General features: G+C 40.1%; 1 protein-coding gene across 3 annotated transcripts in view; it reads left to right on the top strand.

Moving 5' to 3' along the window:
- The window catches only part of LOC121569209 (dipeptidyl aminopeptidase-like protein 6), a 317,687-nt gene that overhangs the window by 257,478 nt on the left and 37,457 nt on the right, over window positions 1-22,752 (top strand). For all 3 annotated transcript variants that reach the window (XM_041879974.2, XM_041879977.2, XM_041879976.2), the window contains one exon: window positions 6,598-6,696. In XM_041879974.2, the coding sequence (XP_041735908.1) occupies window positions 6,598-6,696 (99 nt within the window). The remainder of the gene's footprint in view (window positions 1-6,597; window positions 6,697-22,752) is intronic.

The raw sequence follows: 22,752 nt of genomic DNA, 5'->3' as shown, positions 1-22,752 counted from the left end.
AATAGCTATTAAGGTCCAGCACGCTTGTGAATTTAAGATGCAGAACATATTAATAATTATCTAATTGCAGGTAGGGGGTGGATGGTGGAGGAAAGATATGATTGAACCAGTAACGGAAAAAAGCCCAAGCATATTTAATAGGCAATCCCCAATGGGTAGTCAGACCCCATGCTGGTTTCATCTCCTTCTTCATCTCTTCGCCTCATCTCTCCCCCCGCTCCGCACACGGCGGGGCTCCGGAGCTCGGCAGGCTAGAGCAGGTTCAAGACTAGAAAATAATTCTAACAGTCTTGGCCAAACAAAGTTAGCATTTAGCGCCGAACGCCGTTACTTTAAAAACCCAGGGGAACAGCTTAAATGGATTTACCAATTTATCTTCAAATGCACTTTTCTCTGACTTTGGCTTTGGACACAATAAAGAAAGGTTGAGGTTTTCTGACCTAACATTATCTGTTCTGAAGTAATACTTCTATGTAATAAAAGGGCAGAAAAGATTGCTTCTATTATTGCAACCTGTGCAAGAGCATCAAGTGATGGGATTATGGTACTGAAAATACAATTTTGTCTCAGGTTGCTTCTAAACTTAGTGTCACTTCACTCAACAATAAACTGACCTCAAAACTCTTCTTTGATTAAGTGAATTCTAAAAGCAATATTTGATGATTCCTTTAAACATTTACTTTGTCCTATGACCTTTCATATGCATTACGTTGGTCTTCATCAGATGTCCATGTCTTGCAATATAAGTCACTACTGTAAATATCCCCTCCAAGGTTTAGCTACAGTTCCCTCCTCTACAGATCTCCTCCTTATTATCTCTAAGTGACTGAATATCTCCGCTATGGAAACAAAATTAAACAAATTGGTTATTGCATTTAGCTTTTTTTCATCCCTCGTATGAATATCTGAAAAGGAGTCGCACGTCAGACGGAGAGCTCATGCGATCAGATCAGATGGTTTGAATTATGTGGAAATGAATCCGGTTACCCCAGACATCTAGTTTAAATACACCAGCCCGTTTCACTGATCAGATAATCTATTGGTTTAACCAGAGCCTAGCGGGCTTTAGTCTTACTATTCATTTCTTGAGAAGTATAGTCTGCCACCCTGACAGGATAATGTAAAGAGAAGTTGTGACGATGTAATTGCAGATTACAATGTGTTGAAAATACTCATGTATTTCGTCTTGTTTTGTCAGTGTTTTGAATAGCATTGTCAGTGAAGGGAATAGATGCAGACGTGTCACTAGTCACACCCATTGAGTTTTTACCCATAAACCTTATTCACAGCTCCCCTTATCTGAGCGTGTATCTTCACCGCATTTGTTGTACAAAGGAAGGCTCAATGACGTCATATAAAGATGCCATATAGAGGAATGCAGCACCCGGTCGTGCTTCTTGTCCTCCACCATAGAGTTATAAACACTAGAGGAACGATGGTTATAAACACTAGAGGAAAGATAGTTATAAACACTAGAGGAAAGATAGTTATAAACACTAGAGGAAAGATAGTTATAAACACTAGAGGAAAGATAGTTATAAACACCAGAGGAACGATAGTTATAAACACCAGAGGAAAGATAGTTATAAACACTAGAGGAACGATAGTTATAAACACTAGAGGAATGATAGTTATAAACACTAGAGGAAAGATAGTTATAAACACTAGAGGAAGGATAGTTATAAACACTAGAGGAAGGATAGTTATAAACACTAGAGGAAAGATAGTCATAAACACTAGAGGAAAGATAGTTATAAACACTAGAGGAACGATAGTTATAAACACTAGAGGAACGATAGTTATAAACACAAAGGAAAGATAGTTATAAACACTAGAGGAAAGATGGTTATAAACACTAGAGGAAAGATAGTTATAAACACTAGAGGAAAGATAGTTATAAACACTAGAGGAACGATGGTTATAAACACTAGAGGAAAGATGGTTATAAACACTAGAGGAAAGATAGTTATAAACACTAGAGGAAAGATAGTTATAAACACTAGAGGAAAGATGGTTATAAACACTAGAGGAAAGATAGTTATAAACATTAGAGGAAAGATAGTTATAAACACTAGAGGAAAGATAGTTATAAACACTAGAGGAACGATAGTTATAAACACTAGAGGAAAGATAGTTATAAACACTACAGGAAAGATAGTTATAAACACTAGAGGAAATATAGTTAGAAACACTAGAGGAAAGATAGTTAGAAACACTAGAGGAACGATAGTTATAAACACTAGAGGAAGGATAGTTATAAACACTAGAGGAAAGATAGTTATAAACACTAGAGGAAAGATAGTTAGAAACACTAGAGGAAAGATAGTTATAAACACTAGAGGAAAGATAGTTAGAAACACTAGAGGAAAGATAGTTAGAAACACTAGAGGAACGATAGTTATAAACACTAGAGGAAGGATAGTTATAAACACTAGAGGAAAGATAGTTATAAACACTAGAGGAACGATAGTTATAAACACTAGAGGAACGATAGTTAGAAACACTAGAGGAACGATAGTTATAAACACTAGAGGAAGGATAGTTATAAACACTAGAGGAAAGATAGTTATAAACACTAGAGGAACGATAGTTATAAACACTAGAGGAACGATAGTTATAAACACTAGAGGAACGATAGTTATAAACACTAGAGGAAAGATAGTTATAAACACTAGAGGAAAGATAGTTATAAACACCAGAGGAACGATAGTTATAAACACCAGAGGAAAGATAGTTATAAACACTAGAGGAACGATAGTTATAAACACTAGAGGAATGATAGTTATAAACACTAGAGGAAAGATAGTTATAAACACTAGAGGAAGGATAGTTATAAACACTAGAGGAATGATAGTTATAAACACTAGAGGAAAGATAGTCATAAACACTAGAGGAAAGATAGTTATAAACACTAGAGGAACGATAGTTATAAACACTAGAGGAACGATAGTTATAAACACAAAGGAAAGATAGTTATAAACACTAGAGGAAAGATGGTTATAAACACTAGAGGAAAGATAGTTATAAACACTAGAGGAAAGATAGTTATAAACACTAGAGGAACGATGGTTATAAACACTAGAGGAAAGATGGTTATAAACACTAGAGGAAAGATAGTTATAAACACTAGAGGAAAGATAGTTATAAACACTAGAGGAAAGATGGTTATAAACACTAGAGGAAAGATAGTTATAAACATTAGAGGAAAGATAGTTATAAACACTAGAGGAAAGATAGTTATAAACACTAGAGGAACGATAGTTATAAACACTAGAGGAAAGATAGTTATAAACACTACAGGAAAGATAGTTATAAACACTAGAGGAAATATAGTTAGAAACACTAGAGGAAAGATAGTTAGAAACACTAGAGGAACGATAGTTATAAACACTAGAGGAAGGATAGTTATAAACACTAGAGGAAAGATAGTTATAAACACTAGAGGAAAGATAGTTAGAAACACTAGAGGAAAGATAGTTATAAACACTAGAGGAAAGATAGTTAGAAACACTAGAGGAAAGATAGTTAGAAACACTAGAGGAACGATAGTTATAAACACTAGAGGAAGGATAGTTATAAACACTAGAGGAAAGATAGTTATAAACACTAGAGGAACGATAGTTATAAACACTAGAGGAACGATAGTTATAAACACTAGAGGAACGATAGTTATAAACACTAGAGGAACGATAGTTATAAACACTAGAGGAACGATAGTTATAAACACTAGAGGAAAGATAGTTATAAACACTAGAGGAAAGAGTTATAAACACTGGAGGAAAGAGTTATAAACACTGGAGGAAAGAGTTATGAACACTAAAGGAAAGACAGTTATAAACACTAGAATAAAGATAGCGTTATAAACACTAAAGGAAAGATTGAGTTATAAACACTAGAGGAAAGATAGTTGTAAACACTAGAGGAAAGATGGTTATAAACACTAGAGGAAAGATAGTTATAAACCCTAGAGGAAAGATGGTTATAAACACTAGAGGAAAGATAGTTATAAACACCAGAGGAAAGATAGTTATAAACACTAGAGGAAAGATGGTTTTAAACACTAGAGGAAAGATGGTTAAAAACACTAGAGGAAAGATGGTTATAAACACTAGAGGAAAGATGGTTATAAACACTAGAGGAAAGATAGTTATAAACACCAGAGGAAAGATAGTTATAAACACTAGAGGAAAGATGGTTATAAACACTAGAGGAGAGAGAGTTATAAACACTAAAGGAAAGACAGTTATAAACACTAGAGGAAAGAGTTATGAACACTAAAGGAAAGACAGTTATAAACACTAGAAGAAATATAGCGTTATAAACACTAAAGGAAAGATTGAGTTATAAACACTAGAGGAAAGATTGAGTTATAAACACTAGAGGAAAGAGGGTTATAAACACTAAAGGAAAGATGGTTATAAACACGAGAGGAAAGATGGTTGTAAACACTAGAGGAAAGATTGTTATTAACACTAAAGGAGAGAGAGTTATAAACACTAAAGGAAAGAGTTATAAACACTGGAGGAAAGAGTTATAAACACTAAAGGAAAGAGTTATAAACACTGGAGGAAAGAGTTATGAACACTAAAGGAAAGACAGTTATAAACACTAGAAGAAATATAGCGTTATAAACACTAAAGGAAAGATTGAGTTATAAACACTAGAGGAAAGATTGAGTTATAAACACTAGAGGAAAGATAGTTATAAACACTAGAGGAAAGATAGTTATAAACACTAGAGGAAAGAGGGTTATAAACACTAAAGGAAAGATGGTTATAAACGCTAGAGGAAAGATGGTTATAAACACTAGAGGAAAGATAGTTATCAACACTAGAGGAAAGATAGTTATAAACACTACAGGAAAGAGTTATAAACACTACAGGAAAGAGTTATAAACACTACAGGAAAGAGTTATAAACACTAAAGGAAAGATATAGTTATAAACACTAGAGGAAAGATATAGTTATAAACACTACAGGAAAGAGTTATAAACACTACAGGAAAGAGTTATAAACACTAAAGGAAAGATATAGTTATAAACACTAGAGGAAAGATGGTTATAAACACTAGATGAAAGATAGTTATCAACACTAGAGGAAAGATAGTTATAATCACCAGAGGAAAGATAGTTAATTTCACTAAAGGAAATAGTTATAAACACTAGAGGAAAAATAGCGTTATAAACACTAGTGGAAAGATAGTTATAAACACTAGAGGAGAGATAGTTATAAACACTAAAGGAAATAGTTAAAAACACTAGAGGAAAGATACAGTGGGGGGAAAAAAGTATTTAGTCAGCCACCAATTGTGCAATTCTCCCACTTAAAAAGATGAGAGAGGCCTGTAATATTCATCATAGGTACACGTCAACTATGACAGACAAATTGAGAAAAAACCAAAATAGAACTTTTTGGTAAAAACTCAACTCGTCGTGTTTGGAGGACAAAGAATGCTGAGTTGCATCCAAAGAACACCATACCTACTGTGAAGCATGGGGGTGGAAACATCATGCTTTGGGGCTGTTTTTCTGCAAAGGGACCAGGACGACTGATCCGTGTAAAGGAAAGAATGAATGGGGCCATGTATCGTGAGATTTTGAGTGAAAACCTCCTTCCATCAGCAAGGGCATTGAAGATGAAACGTGGCTGGGTCTTTCAGCATGACAATGATCCCAAACACACCGCCCGGGCAACGAAGGAGTGGCTTCGTAAGAAGCATTTCAAGGTCCTGGAGTGGCCTAGCCAGTCTCCAGATCTCAACCCCATAGAAAATCTTTGGAGGGAGTTGAAAGTCCGTGTTGCCCAGCGACAGCCCCAAAACATCACTGCTCTAGAGGAGATCTGCATGGAGGAATGGGCCAAAATACCAGCAACAGTGTGTGAAAACCTTGTGAAGACTTACAGAAAATGTTTGACCTGTGTCATTGCCAACAAAGGGTATATAACAAAGTATTGAGAAACTTTTGTTATTGACCAAATACTTATTTTCCACCATAATTTGCAAATAAATTCATAAAAAATCCTACAATGTGATTTTCTGGATTTTTTTCCCTAATTTTGTCTGTCATAGTTGACGTGTACCTATGATGAAAATTACAGGCCTCTCTCATCTTTTTAAGTGGGAGAACTTGCACAATTGGTGGCTGACTAAATAATTGTTTTCCCCACTGTAGTTGTAAACACTAGAGGAAAGAGTTAACACTAGTGGAAAGATAGTTCTAAACACTAGAGGAAAGATAGGATGTACCCCCTTCTAGTGTGTATAACTCTATGTACTCCACACTGTCGTCTCAGGGAGATAATGAGCTTGCTTGGCTTGAGGCCTGACCGTAAAGCAGCGTGTCAGGATAAAACTGTTGTTTCTGGCCTCAATCTCAGTACCAGTTCTACCATCCAGACATTGACACAAATAACAATATGCTGACTTTCCCCCAAATGGCTTCTTCAATTGTGTGTGGTGTTTCTGTAATTAATTCAAACAAATATGTGTTCATCTTCAAAGGACCCTCTGCTATTATTTAGTTCTAATCGATAGTGCTCCAAATTTTAAATAGATAAAACATTTATTTAAAATTTGTTTTCACTTTTTCCTTTGCAGGCGATGATGACAGCTTGGCCCTCAAGGGGAAACTGACCGTGGGGGACATCTTCAGGAAGGACTTCAAGGTTCACGACCCTGAGGCCAAGTGGATCAACAGTGAGTACTCTATTGGTGTTAGGAGAGGGGTGGGCGTGGGACATCCATATGGGTGACACGTCATGTATTCACTGTGGACATTCAAACAGAGTTATACATTTCCCACCAAAAGGTAAATCTATTTTGTTATGCTAATTAACCTGAGTTGACGACACATTTTGAAGAATAACTCAACGTCTGTTGGGGTTGGCAGTCAAATAACTAAGGCGATCGTGACTATATAGTAGGAACTCTGTTTTCAGTTGGTCGATTTATAGGTTGAACTGAACATCAGGAAATGTTCAAAACTGAGTTCCATTGAATTGAATGGAACACTTCCACTTCCTACACTGCTAGCATGGATTTGGAATCATTATTGCAACGGTATGAATAACATTGATTGAGCCCTTTGTTCTACTAACAACACCTTCTGCACCAATGATCTTATTGCCCATCAGTGAATCAGCTCATCTTTAGATGTTAGCAAACACAGTGTAATGAGTGTGTGTTAAATCAATGTCATGTGAAATGGCTCATCTCACTGTCTTGATAGGGGTGGCACCCAAACTAGTTTTACCACTCTCGGATCAGTGAATCGAATACACCAGCTCATCTCTAAATGTTAACAACCATGCTGTAATAATGTATGTTACTGTGTTGAATCAACATTAGTAAGGAGCCCTGACTGGTGCTCTGTTATATACAGAGGGGTGATACTATGGGTGATCTGACCAACTCAGATTATTAAAAAGTGGAATCTCACTGGGTTTTTAGAGTCCGTGTTGAACAGAGTTAGAGATTCCCAATGTATGTGCTCAGTCCTCTAGCGACTGCCTAAAAGGGTTCCATTAAATGGAACCAGTGTTTTTCTGAGACCACTTTCTCAGCCAAGCCAAAGATGACAGCATGCCAATTAGAGCTAGCTACGTGTGTATGCGTGTCAGCCAGTGGGTAGAAGTCAGTATAGTCGAAAAAGGTCAAGGATAAGAGGGGTTGACAGGACATGCTCTATCCTCTTGTGTAAAACAGTAAAAGCGTACTTGAAGTCTCCAGTCGATCAAATGAAAGTGAAGTATGCATTCTAGTTGGACATGTTGCCTGTAAAATAAAATAAAACAAAGTTTCGATTGCAACTGTTGAAACAGAGCAGACACATTATATTAACGTACTGCTGGATTGAATAGAATGATCAGAGCCTGACTCCTAGAGGCATTAATGAAGCAGCTTTGATATAACTCATGCCTAATGAAGCTGTCTTCTCCTATCAGCCAGTAGTCTCTCCTAGCGAGGGTGCAGATGGTAGAGTACACTGAGTATGTCCAAGCCTGTTCAAGTACTGTAGAAAGCTTCCTTTCTTTATTCTTCCTTTCCCCTCCTTGATATAATCACTGATCTGACACATTTAGATGGTTGAAATCAAAGCTCTAAACATACTGCTTTCACCAATTCAGTAATATCTGATCAGTAGTGACTGTCTTATACCCAGTGTTTCTTGGGGCCCACAAAATGGTTGAGAAATCTATGAAAGTTAGTGAGTTGCAGCAAACAGCAAAAAAGTACGCTGTTTGGATGGATGATCTGTGCTTCTTTAAAAGTAATTTTTCTCAGGAAATGTTCCTCACTGCATGAAACACCAAGCAATTAATACTATAGTTTTGGGACACTGTAAAGTCCATGGAGAATAAGAGCACTTCCTCCCAGCTGCCCACTGCACTGAGGCTAGGAAACACTATCACCACCGATAAATCTACAATAATCGAGAATTTCAACAAGCATTTTGCTACGGCTGGTCATGCTTTCCACCTGACTACCACTACCTCGGCCACCAACTCTGCACCCTCCGCTGCAACTTGCCCATGCCCCCCCCGCTTCTCCTTCACACAAATTCAGACAGCTGATGTTCTGAAAGAGCTGCAAAATCTGGACCCCTACAAATCATCTGGGCAAGACAATCTCAAATCAAATCAAATCAAATCAAATCAAATTTTATTGGTCACATGCGCCGAATACAACAGGTGCAGACATTACAGTGAAATGCTTACTTACAGCCCTTAACCAACAGTGCATTTATTTTAAACAAAAAAGTAAGAATAAAACAACAACAAAAAAGTGTTGAGAAAAAAGAGCAGAAGTAAAAATAAAGTGACAGTAGGGAGGCTATATATACAATAGAATAAAGTGACAGTAGGGAGGCTATATATACAGGGGGGTACCGTTGCATAGTCAATGTCGGGGGCACCGGCTAGTTGAGGTAGTTGAGGTAATATGTACATGTGGGTAGAGTTAAAGTGACTATGCATAAATACTTAACAGAGTAGCAGCAGCGTAAAAAGTATGGGGTGGGGGGGCAGTGCAAATAGTCCGGGTAGCCATGATTAGCTGTTCAGGAGTCTTATGGCTTGGGGGTAGAAGCTGTTGAGAAGTCTTTTGGACCTAGACTTGGCACTCCGGTACCGCTTGCCGTGCGGTAGCAGAGAGAGAACAGTCTATGACTAGGGTGACTGGAGTCTTTGACAATTTTGAGGGCCTTCCTCTGACACCGCCTGGTATAGAGGTCCTGGATGGCAGGGAGCTTTGCCCCTGTGATGTACTGGGCCGTACGCACTACCCTCTGTAGTGCCTTGCGGTCAGAGGCCAAGCAGTTGCCATACCAGGCGGTGATGCAACCAGTCAGGATGCTCTCGATGGTGCAGCTGTAGAATTTTTTTGAGGATCTGAGGACCCATGCCAAATCTTTTTAGTCTCCTGAGGGGGAATAGGCTTTGTCGTGCCCTCTTCACGACTGTCTTGGTGTGTTTGGACCATGATAGTTCGTTGGTGATGTGGACACCAAGGAACTTGAAGCTCTCAACCTGTTCCACTACAGCCCCGTCGATGAGAATGGGGGCGTGCTCAGTCCTCTTTTTTTTCCTGTAGTCCACAATCATCTCCTTTGTCTTGGTCACGTTGAGGGAGAGGTTGTTGTCCTGGCACCACACGGCCAGATCTCTGACCTCCTCCCCTATAGGCTGTCTCATCGTTGTCGGTGATCAGGCCTACCACTGTTGTGTCGTCGGCAAACTTAATGATGGTGTTGGAGTCGTGCCTGGCCATGCAGTCATGGGTGAACAGAGAGTACAGGAGGGGACTGAGCACGCACCCCTGAGGGGCCCCCGTGTTGAGGATCAGTGTGGCAGATGTGTTGTTACCTACCCTTACCACCTGGGGCGGCCCGTCAGGAAGTCCAGGATCCAGTTGCAGAGGGAGGTGTTTAGTCCCAGGATCCTTAGCTTAGTGATGAGCTTTGAGGGCACTATGGTGTTGAATGCTGAGCTGTAGTCAATGAATAGCATTCTCACGTAGGTGTTCCTCTTGTCCAGGTGGGAAAGGGCAGTGTGGAGTGCGATAGAGATTGCATCATCTGTGGATCTGTTGGGGCGGTATGCAAATTGGAGTGGGTCTAGGGTTTCTGGGATTATGCTGTTGATGTGAGCCATGACCAGTCTTTCAAAGCACTTCATGGCTACAGACGTCAGTGCCACGGGTCGGTAGTCATTTAGGCAGGTTATCTTAGAGTTCTTGGGCACGGGGCCCTTTCTTTCTAAAACTAGCCGCCGAAATTGTCGCAACCCCTATTACTAGCCTGGTCAACCTCTCTTTCGTAACGTCTGAGATCCCCAGAGATTGGAAAGCTGCCGCGGTCATCCCCCTCTTCAAAGGGGGTGACACTCTAGATCCAAACTGTTACAGACCTATATCCATCCTGCCCTGCCTTTCGAACGTTTTTGAAAGCCAAGTTAACAAACAGATCACCGACCATTTCGAATCCCACCGTACCTTCTCCGCTATGCAATCCGGTTTCTGAGCTGGTCATGGATGCACTTTAGCCACGCTCAAGGTCCTAAACGATATTAAAACCGCAATCGATAATAGACAGTACTGCGCAGCCGTCTTCATCGACCTGGCCAAGGCTTTCGACTCTGTCAACCACCGCATTCTTATTGGCAGACTAAATAGCCTTGGTTTCTCAAATGACTGCCTCGCCTGGTTCACCAACTATTTCTCAAATAGAGTTCAATGTGTCAAATCAGAGGGCCTGTTGTCTGGACCTATGGCAGTCTCTATGGGGGTGCCACAGGGTTCAATTCTTGTGCCGACTCTTTTCTCTGTGTATATCAATGATGTCGCTCTTGCTGCTGGTGACTCTCAGATCCACCTCTACGCAGACGACACCATTTTGTATACATCTGGCCCTTCATTGGACACTGTGTTAACAAACCTCCAAACGAGCTTCAATGCCATACAACACTCTTTCAGTAGCCTCCAACTGCTCTTAAACACTAGTAAAACTAAATGCATGCTCTTCAATCGAACGCTGCTGGCACCCGCCCACCCGACTAGAATCACTACTCTCAACGGGTCTGACCTAGCGTATGTGGACATCTACAAATACCTAGGTGTCTGGTTAGACTGTAAACTCTCCTTCCAGACTCACATTAAGAATCTCCAAGTTAAATCTAGAATCGGCTTCCTATTTCGCAACAAAGCCTCCTTCACTCATGCTGCCAAACATGCCCTCGTAAAACTGACTATCCTACCGATCCTTGACTTTGGCGATGTCATTTACAAAATAGCCTCCAACACTCTACTCAGCAAATTGGATGTAGTCTATCACAGTGCCATCCGTTTTGTCTCCAAAGCCCAATACACTACCCACCACTGTGACCTGTACGCTCTTGTTGGCTGGTCCTCACTACATGTTCCTCGCCAAACCCACTGGCTCCAGGCAATCTATAAATCACTGCTAGGCAAATCTCCGCCTTATCTTAGCTCATTGGTCACCATAGCAACACCCACCCGTAGTATGCGCTCCAGCAGGTATCTCTCACTGGTCATCCCCAAAGCCAACACCTCCTTTGGCCGCCATTCCTTCCAGTTCTCTGCTGCCAATGACTGGAACGAATTGCAAAAATCTCTGAAGCTGGAGACTCTTATCTCCCTCACTAACTTTAAGCATCAGTTGTCAGAGCAGCTTACCGATCACTGCACCTGTACACAGCCCATCTGAAATTAGCCCACCCAACTACCTCATCCCTATATTGTTATTTATTTTGCTCATTTGCACCCCAGTATCTCTATTTGCACATCATCTCTTGCACATCTATCATTCCAGTGTTAATACTAATTGTAATTATTTTGCACTATAGCCTATTTATTGCCTTACCTCCATAACTTGCTACATTTGCACACACTGTATATATATTTTCTGTTGTATTTTTGACTTTATGTTTTGTTTTACCCCATATGTAACTCTGTTGTTTTTATCGCACTGCTTTGCTTTATCTTGGCCAGGTTGCAGTTGTAAATGGGAACTTGTTCTCAACTGGCTTACCTGGTTAAATAAAGGTTAAATAAATAAAAAATAGTATTTTCCTGTGTCAATAGAATGCTGCGTTCTGTCACTTTGATAAGCTATACTGTAGCCTACGCAGCCACCATGAAATGGGAGTCATCTTAAAGACATGCCTTTCTACTGTAGCTGTTTATGGTTGGCAGACAACAACCCTGCCTGCAGAGTAAGTCTTCTTAGAGAGCCTGTAGATGCAGGAAAGAGACTAGAGGTCCATTATCGACTGATTATTTTATGTTCGTTAACGTGTCATATTCATTTAGCCTTAGCGATGTTTAGAACGCAGAGCATTCAGAACTGTCTGGAACATTTGCAATTATTGGCTTCCGAGGACAGGACTGGAATTGACATTTTTTGTAAACCTAATTTAGCCTGGAATTACATATTTATCGCCGTCCCTGGTTTTCTTGAGCCATCAATCAATTTCCCGGGAGACATTTGTGATTTAACCTCTAGAATTTATAATGAATCAATGAGTTTATTTTGTTGCTGATAAGTCAAAATCCTTTTGGGGGTATTTTATGGCAGTATAAGCTGTGTTCATTATGAATTCAGACAACACAAGCTACTGATGAAGGTGTTGCGATTTGAATAGCCCTGCGGCCTTATTTTATCACAACAGTAACCAGTGGTGTAAAGTACTTAAGTAAAATTACTTTAAAGTACCACTTAAGTAGTTTTGGGGGTTATCTGTACTCTACTATTTATATTTTTGACAACTTTTACTTCACTACATTATGAAAGAAAATAACGTACTTTTTACTCCATACATTTTCCCTGACACCCAAAGATACTTGTTACATTTTGAATGCTTAGCAGGAAAGGAAAATGGTCCATTCATCAGAGGCAGTAGGTCATCCCTACTGCCTCTGATCTGGCGGACTCACTAAACACAAATGCTTTGTTTGTAAATGATGTCTGAGTGTTGGAGTGTGCCCCTGGCTGGCCATAAATAAATTTAAAAAACAAGAAAAAGGTGTTGTCTTTTTTACTTAATGTAAGGAATTTGAAATGATTTATACTTTTACTTTTGATACTTCAGTATATTTGCACAATTGGCCCAGCGTCGTCCAGGGTAGGGGAGGGAATGGCCGGCAGGGAGGTAGCTCAGTTGGTAGAGCATGGCGTTTGCAACGCCAGGGTTGTGGGTTCGATTCCCACGGGGGGCCAGTATGAAAATAAAAAAGAATAATGTATGCACTAACTGTAAGTCGCTCTGGATAAGAGCGTCTGCTAAATGACGTAAATGTAAATGTAATGATATTTAAAACCAAATACTTTTACTCAAGTAGTATTTTACTGGGTGACTAACTTTTACTTGAGTAATTTTCTATTTAAGTATCTTTACTTTTACTCAAGTATGACGATTGGGTACTTTTTCCAACACTGACAGTAACCTTGTTCTATCACAATCTATATCAGGAACCTTGTTTTATCAAGTCCCCTGTAGCTCAGTTGGTAGAGCATGGCGCTTGCAACGCCAGGGTTGTGGGTTCGTTTCCCGGGGGGGCCAGTATGAATATGCACTCACTAACTGTAAGTCGCTCTGGATAAGAGCGTCTGCTAAATGACTAAAATGTAAATCTGTAACAGAAACCTTGTTTCATCACAATTTATAACAGAAACCTTGTTTCATCACAATTAATATGTTGCACCTCGGTTGCGTCATGCCATTGTTATGAATGTTCTCAAGCCACCCTCTATCAGTGGCGCCACAGTGGTGCCCTAAAGTGGTGATAAACCCAGTCATTCTGGACGGATGCTAACTACTGTTTAGTCTAAATTACACTATTTTGCCTGGAAATAGAATGACATTGCTAAAGTAGTCAAATATTTAGTAGGAAACAACTTTGCCAGCATTAAAATGTCGTCAAAATTACTTTAGACAGATGGCAATATTGTCATTAGCTAGCAAAGTTCGTCAAAAACAGCTAGCAATACTGACGTTAGCTAGCAAAAATCCGGGAGCCCCCCCCCCTCAATCTTAGCTAGCTAGCTAGCATTATACTGCGTCTAAAGTTAATCTGGTGACATCAAAATGATGACAAATGTTTTTCCTGCTAATTATTTGCCTCCTTTTGAATGTCATTGTATTTCAAAGCCACTGTAATGCACTTTTGATGAAATCTTCATTAGCGCTCATTGACGATGCATTGAGTAGAATGCTCAGTCTGGCATCAGTCCAAAACGAACTTTCAAAACAATATTGTGACGAAACATGCAACCCATAAATAACAGTAACCTTGTTTCATCACAATCTATAACAGGAACCTTGTTTCATCATAATCTATAACAGGAACCTTGCATCACTTTTTGCCTCTATGGAACTATCCTACATTAGCCTGGTCTCAGATCTGTTTGTGCGGTCTTGCCAACTCCTATGGTTATTGTCATGCCACAATGACCATAGAAGTTGGCAACAGCACAAAGAGATCTGGCACCAGGCTATTTCTGTATCTATTTGCCCTTAAAGATGGCATCCGCAGTAGGCAGAAACAGCGCCATGGCCGCCTCACCACCGTTGTTATTGTTTTTGTTGCGGAGCTGAGGAGCATTACGCAGCATGGTAAAAAATAATTGTAGTACATATTGTGCTCCTCTATCGCTCGTGCAATGATGAAAAAACAGTGTTCGTTGTTTGCAGTAACTTCTTTGTTGTCGTACGTGGCTGTTTCACCATAAAGAATGTCAGCTTTAAAGACCCCCATCACCATTCTAAACAAATACCACCCATCATCATTGGATTTAGTCCACTACATAATTGTGCAATTAGCATATCCCATTGATATTCTGTGTATGTCCATCTCTAGCATAAAATCACAATGAAACGCATGCGGCAAAAGCCTCAACATCATTTTCATCCTGCAATGATAAATTAAACCCTGGTTAATATTATTGCATGGTTTCTAGCAGCTGCTCTCTGTTTGAATGAAGCAGTATAACCTTGTCCTGCTACACTGACTCCTACACACTGGTCGACACACACACCACACACACTGTCCTCATGGCTGATGTATGCTAAACATGTAGGGAGAAGAGATTTGCTGAACGCCATCATGCAAACAGACACGATTGGCCAAATAAGTATATTTTAACCTTGATCAGAGCTGATGACTGACCTGGGTGGTGATTTGAGCAGCACCACAAGCAAAGTAGTGCCCCCTAGTGGCAAAGCTTCATTTTACGGCTTCATTTTACAGCTTCATTTAATAGTGTCTTTCATGACATTCAGATTATGATTGTAATGGTCTAGCACCGTAGCCGCGGGAAGATGTTTGGAGGTGGGGCCAGGATTCATTTTTTTTGCCCGCGCTACAGACTGCTATATTAGTCCGCTAATAGGGGACTAGTAAAGACCCAGTGCACTACTTTTGTGAAAAAAGAAAAAAGGTTTTAAAAAAGGTACGTTTTTTATTTATTTCTATTTTTCAGGGGGTGCTGAGGGTGCTGCAGCACCCCCTGAAAAATCGAAATAAATAAAAAACATACCTTTTTTTTTTTTTACTTTCCGCGGCTATGGCTAGCACAGCATTTCCCAAACTTGGTCCTCGGGACCCCAAGGGGAGCACCTTTTGCCCCAAACACTACACAGCGGATTCAAATGATCAAAGCTTGATAGGGCAAAAACCAAAACGTGCTCCCCTTGGGGTCCCGAGGACCGAGTTTGGGAAACCCTGGGCTAGCAGGTCATTCTAAATTAATTTGAATGGCATTAAGTGATTACAGCAGTATCTGACCAATCCAGCCATTCTCCTCTGTAGTCTGTGTGGTTGTGTCCATCTTGAAAAGAAAAACTGCATTAGCAAAAAACAACAACCTTGAAGCACACTTTAACCTCAGTGACCAGTGCTAGTAATTTAATAGGAAACTCTTTGAGCATAGCTAACTCGGCCAACCACAACCCTGTCATGGTTTTTGATCCATTTTTTATTCTGGAGCTTTTTTTATCATCATGGCAGCCTCTCTGATTCAACTGCTCAACCCAGACACTACCCACTTTATATTAGTAAATACAGTCATACTTGACATGGCACATTCATTATGTATATGGTATATCCATTCATTATCTATACTGTATATCCTATTATGTACATATCAGGTTATTACTAAGAATACTACCAATTCTATTAGTGGTTATAAAATGTGAATAGATTTGATTTGAACCATCAAGTTGGTGTTTGAAGAGAGATAGAGAGCATGGGTCACCGCCACAGTTTTATATAAGGGACGTATGAAAGAGTGAGATTGATCAACATACAGTGGGGAGAACAAGTATTTGATACACTGCCGATTTTGCAGGTTTTCCTACTTACAAAGCATTTAGAGGTCTATAATTTTTATCATAGGTACACTTCAACTGTGAGAGACGGAATCTAAAACAGAAATCCAGAAAATCACATTGTATGATTTTTAAGTAATTAATTTGCATTTTATTGCATGACATAAATATCAGAAAAGCAGAACATAATATTTGGTACAGAAACCTTTGTTTGCAATTACAGAGATCATACGTTTCCTGTAGGTCTTGACCAGGTTTGCACACACTGCAGCAGGGATTTTGGCCCACTCCTCCATACAGACCTTCTCCAGATCCTTCAGGTTTTGGGGCTGTCGCTGGGCAATACGGACTTTCAGCTCCCTCCAAAGATTTTCTATTGGGTTCAGGTCTGGAGACTGGCTAGGCCACTGCAGGACCTTGAGATGCTTCTTACGGAGCCACTCCTTAGATTCCCTGGCTGTGTGTTTCGGGTCGTTGTCATGCTGGAAGACCCAGCCACGACCCATCTTCAATGCTCTTACTGAGGGAAGGAGGTTGTTGGCCAAGATCTCGCGATACATGGCCCCATCCATCCTCCCCTCAATACGGTGCAGTCGTCCTGTCCCCTTTGCAGAAAAGCATCCCCAAAGAATGATGTTTCCATCTCCATGCTTCACGGTTGGGATGGTGTTCTTGGGGTTGTACCAAAAAGCTCTATTTTTGTCTCATCAAACCACATGACCTTCTCCCATTCCTCCTCTGGATCATCCAGATGGTCATAGGCAAACTTCAGACGGGCCTGGACATGCGCTGGCTTGAGCAGGGGGACCTTGCGTGCGCTGCAGGATTTTAATCCATGACGGCGTAGTGTGTTACTAATGGTTTTCTTTGAGACTGTGGTCCCAGCTCTCTTCAGGTCATTGACCAGGTCCTGCTGTGTAGTTCTGGGTTGATCCCTCACCTTCCTCATGATCATTGATGCCCCACGAGGTGAGATCTTGCATGGAGCCCCAGACCGAGGGTGATTGACCGTCATCTTGAACTTCTTCCATTTTCTAATAATTGCGCCAACAGTTGTTGCCTTCTCACCAAGCTGCTTGCCTATTGTCCTGTAGCCCATTCCAGCCTTGTGCAGGTCTACAATTTTATCCCTGATGTCCTTACACAGCTCTCTGGTCTTGGCCATTGTGGAGAGGTTGGAGTCTGTTTGATTGAGTGTGTGGACAGGTATATTTTATACAGGTAACGAGTTCAAACAGGTGCAGTTAATACAGGTAATGAGTGGAGAACAGGAGGGCTTCTTAAAGAAAAACTAACAGGTCTGTGAGAGCCGGAATTCTTACTGGTTGGTAGGTGATCAAATACTTATGTCATGCAATAAAATGCAAATTAATTACTTAAAAATCATACAATGTGATTTTCTGGATTTTTGTTTTAGATTCCGTCTCTCGCAGTTGAAGTGTACCTATGATAGAAATTACAGACCTCTACATGCTTTGTAAGTAGGAAAACCTGCAAAATCGGCAGTGTATCAAATACTTGTTCTCCCCACTGTACATTGGTAGGATGGATTGGTAGTGCTATTGGTGCTTTTGATACCATCAATTTGAATGTAGTATTTAATTCAAAGCACCCAAAACTATACCAATACACATCGTTGGGCTTACTCTGGGGGTTTTAGGAAATGGCAGTCTGTTATGGTGTAACATAGAGTAGGCTAAGCAGTACCATAATCCTAATCATTATACCATACACAAAATGCACAGCACATCCCGAGAAATGGCTTTATAGGCCTCTTCATAGGCCTATGAATTCTCTTAACACACTCACTGTCCTCAATAAGAAGCTTCACTATATCCTCAGTAAGAAGCTTCATTATGTCCTCAATAAGAAGCTTCATTATGTCCTCATGCAATGTTGTGCATTAGCCCTTTCCTCACAGCGGGTATTCTAATAAATATTCCTGTTAAACCAAAACCACATTCTGTGTGTTTTTAGTCTTTTCATGTTTATTGTAATTTACTCGAGGCTGCCCTATGCAAATTGTACTGTTGCTTGTTGCGTTGAGCGGCGTGCTGTGCCTCTGAGGCAGAAAAAAAAATATTTTTTAAAGAAATTGAAAGCCATGATAAGGAGGTTTAATGTTGCCGTTATGGGGCTGGTTTGATGCCAGCCGGTGGACTCGTAGGATTCAAGCAATGGGCCGGTGGTAAAAAATGAGTCTCAGAGGCGACCTTGATCGGTGTTGCTGGTAACCATAAATCAACGTAAAAACTCACATCCAGCCCACCGGACAGGAGCCATCAGCAGCTCATACACTTCTATTCCCTCCCGTCTCCTACTTTGGGGAATGGGTTCATGCAATACGCTATAGCGATATTATGGCAAAGCTCTCTGCTGTGGAATTGTATTGTTGTATGAGGGAGGCTTGACTATGGCCCCTTTCAGAGATAAGGTCGTCCTATTCAAATGGTAAACGGTTTCTTCAAGTCGTGGGTTGAGGTGTAGAGCCTGGAATAAAGGAAAATACATTGGAAAAAGTTGAAGTATTTGTTTTCTTCAATAGACATCCTCAAGATGACTAGAAAACTAAATAGAGGGTAAGACATGCATGAATATTATTCCCAATCCGACCTCCATCCTAAAAGATCAATCATAATTGTACAGACAGACAGGGTAAGGAGCAGCTTAAAGAGAAACCTGAGCTGTAATTAATGTATAAAATTAAACCATTTAAATTCAGGGTATACATCCCGCAGGGGTCGATTCTGGGTCCTGTACTTTCTACTGTTTACATTAACAATGTTGACTTGTCTGTAAAAAAAATGTAATCTGCACTTGTATGGCAATGATACTGTCTTGTATGCTATTGCCCCCACGGTTGACCAGGCTCTATCTGAACTACAGTCTGCCTTCATTGTTTTACAGAATTTTTTTTTTTTTTTTAAGCTAACAGATTCCTCTGTATGTATTAAATTATAGTTTGCCCCCACGCTTATAGGCCATGTTTTTGTGGATCGACTGAGGTGAATGAAGCTACAGCAGCCAATGTGATAATGGCTGGGGTAAATTTTGCTTGTTTTTGCTCTTCTCAAAGTATCATTTTAAAGTTTTTAAATTGTATAGAAATGAAGTAAATTAGCTTAAACTTTCTTAAAATGTCTTGAGGGGGAGACAGTTCTGCAGTTTTAAAAGCGAATTTCCTGCAATTCTAAACATTTTGCCATGACTTAAGCCATGCTAATGTCATATCTGAGTGAGAGTGACTAACAAAATCAATGTGGGCACCCTGGAGGTCAGGGCCGCTGGGCGCGTGCCCGGTCGGTAATCCGGCCATGATTACTACAAGTTTAGATAGCTGGCTAGACTAACTAGACTAATTAACTTTATTTTTTATTTTTTATTGACATAGGCTAACTAAAGTGCCTACAGAAAGTATTCACACCCCTTGACTTTTTCCACATTTTGTTGTGTTACAGCCTGAATTTAAAATGGATTCAATTTAGATTTTTTTGTCACTGGCCTACACACAATACCCCATAATGTCAAAATTGAATTTTTACAAATAAAACATGAAAAGCTGAAATGTCTTGAGTCAATAAGTATTCAACCCCTTTGTTATGGCAAGCCTAAATATTTGCTTAACAAGTCACATAAAATGTTGCATGGATTCACTCTGTGTGCAATAATAGTGTTTAACATGATTTTTGAATGACTACCTCATCTCTGTACCCCACACATACAATTATCTGTAAGGTCCCTCAGTCGTGCAGTAAATTTCAAACACAGATTCAACCACAAAGACCAGGGAGGTTTTCCAATGCCTCGCAAAGAAGGGCACCTGATGGTAGATAGGTAAAAAAAAAAAAGCAGACATTGAATATCCCTTTGAGCATGGTGAAGTTATTAATTACACTTTGGATGGTGTATCAATACACTCAGTCACTACAAAGATACAGGCGTCCTTCCTAACTCAGTTGCCATAGAGGAAGGACACCGCTCAGGGATTTTACCATGAGGCCAATGGTGACTTTTAAGCAGTTACAGAGTTTAATGGCTGTGATGATAGGAGAAAACTGAGGATGGATCAACAACATTGTAGTTACTCCACAATAATAACCTAATTAACAGAGTGAAAAGAAGGAAGCCTGTACAGAATAAAAAATATTCAAAATCATGCATCCTGTTTGCAACTTGGCACTAAAGTAATACTCGCAAAGATGTGGCAAAGCAATTTACTTTTGTCCTGAATAAAAGTGTTATGTTTGGTGCAAATCCAATATAACACATTACTGAGTACCACTCTCCATATTTTCAGGACTGGGGAGTTTTTCAGGATAAAAAAGAAACGGAATGGAGCTAAGGACAGGCAAAATCCTTGAGAAAAACCTTGTTCAGTCTGCTTTCTACCAGACACTGGGAGATGAATTCACCTTTCTGCAGGACAATAACTTAAAACACAAGGCCAATTCTACAGTGGAGTTGCTTACCAAGAAGACAGTGAATGTTCCTGAGTGGCTGAGTTACAGTTTTGACTTAAATGTACTTGAAAATCTATGGCAAGACCTTACATTTGTTGTCTAGCAATGATCAACAACCAATTTGACAGAATAGAAAATAATAATGGGTAAATGTTGCACAATCCTGGTGTGGAAAGCACTTAGAGGCTTACCCAGAAAGACTCACAGCTGTAATCGCTGCCAAAGGTGCTTCTACAAAGTATTGACTCGGGGGGGTGAAATTCTTATGTAAATGAGATATTTCTGTATTTCATTTAAAATACATTTGCAAAAATGTCTAAAACCATGTTTTCACTTTGTCATTATGGGATATTGGGTGTAGATGTGTGAGAGAAAAAAATCAATACTGAACTAAAATATAAACGCAACATGTAAAGTGTTGGTCCCATGTCTCATGAGTTGAAATAAAAGATCCCAGAAATTTTTCATACGCACAAAAAAGCTTATTTCTATCACATTTTGGGCACAAATGTGTTTTACATCACTGTTAGTGAGCATCTCTCCTTTGCCAAGATAATCCATCCACCTGACAGGTATGGCATATCAAGAAACCTTGTGCTGGGGACAATAAAAGGCCACTCTAAAATGTGCAGTTTTGTCACACAACACAATGCAACAGATGTCTCAAGTTTTGAGGGAGAGTGCAATTGGCATGCTGACTGCAGGAATGTCTACCAGAGCTGTTGCCAGAGAATTGAATGTTAATTTCTCGACCATAAGCCGCCTCCAATGTCCTTTTAGAGAATTTTGCAGTACGTCCAACTGGCCTCACAACCGCAGACCATAATAAATAAATAAATAAATTGGTTATTTAGCAGACGCTCTTATCCAGAGCGACTTACAAGAGCAATTAGGATTAAGTGCCTTGCTCAAGGGCACATCGACAGATTTTTCCACCTAGTCACCTCGGGGATTAGAACCAGCGACCTTTCGGTTACTGGCACAACGCTCTTAACCACTAAGCTACCTGCCGCCATGTGTATTGCGTGGTGCATGTGTATTGCGTGTGCAATTTGAATGCACAGAGATACTGTGACGAAATCCGGAGGCCCATTGTCGTGCCATTCATCTGCCGCCATCACCTCATGTTTCAGCATGATAATGCACGGCCCATGCCACAAAGATCTGTACACAAATCCTGGAATCTGAAAATGTCCCAGTTTTACCATGGCCTGCATACTCACCAGACATGTCACCCATTGAGCATGTTTGGGATGTTCTGGATCGAAGTGTAAGACAGCGTGTTCCAGTTCCCGCCAATATCCAGCAACTTCGCACAGCCATTGAAGAGCAGTGGGACAACATTCCACAGGCCACATCAACAGCCTGATCAACTCTATGCGAAGGAGATGTGTCGTGCTGCATAAGGCAAATGGTGGTCACACCAGATACTGACTGGTCTTCTGATCTACCCCCTACTTTTTTTTCAAAGGTATCTGTGACCCACAGATGCATATCTGTATTCCCAGTCATGTGAAATCCATAGATTAGGGCCTAATGAATTGATTTAAATTGACTGATTTCCTTATATGAACTGTAACTCAGTAAAATCTTAGAAATTGTTGCATGTTGCATTTATATTTTTGTTCAGTATATATTTGGATAAATGTATGAGTATTCTTGGTGTGTTCAGTGTTGGCACTTAGAGGTACTATAAAGCAAACAGTGATACGTTGACTGGTCTTTCTGCGGCATAGTACCAGAAGTCAGGACTTACAAAGGAAAGATTGAAAGGAAGAGGAATGCTCTCGCTCATCGTCAGAACAGCCTGAACAGACTGAATGGGCTGATGCAGCTCCCTGAAGAAGAATGGGACAATGGGACGGAGAAATTAGAGAATAGTCCTTCACATGGTTGGTTGAGGGGTCGACTACGATATCCTCATATTATGCAACAGGCCTGGGAACTTA

Source organism: Coregonus clupeaformis, chromosome 7 (genome assembly GCF_020615455.1).
Source record: "Coregonus clupeaformis isolate EN_2021a chromosome 7, ASM2061545v1, whole genome shotgun sequence".
Taxonomy (NCBI): Eukaryota; Metazoa; Chordata; class Actinopteri; order Salmoniformes; family Salmonidae; genus Coregonus; species Coregonus clupeaformis.
This window is presented reverse-complemented; position numbering and strand designations above follow the sequence as displayed.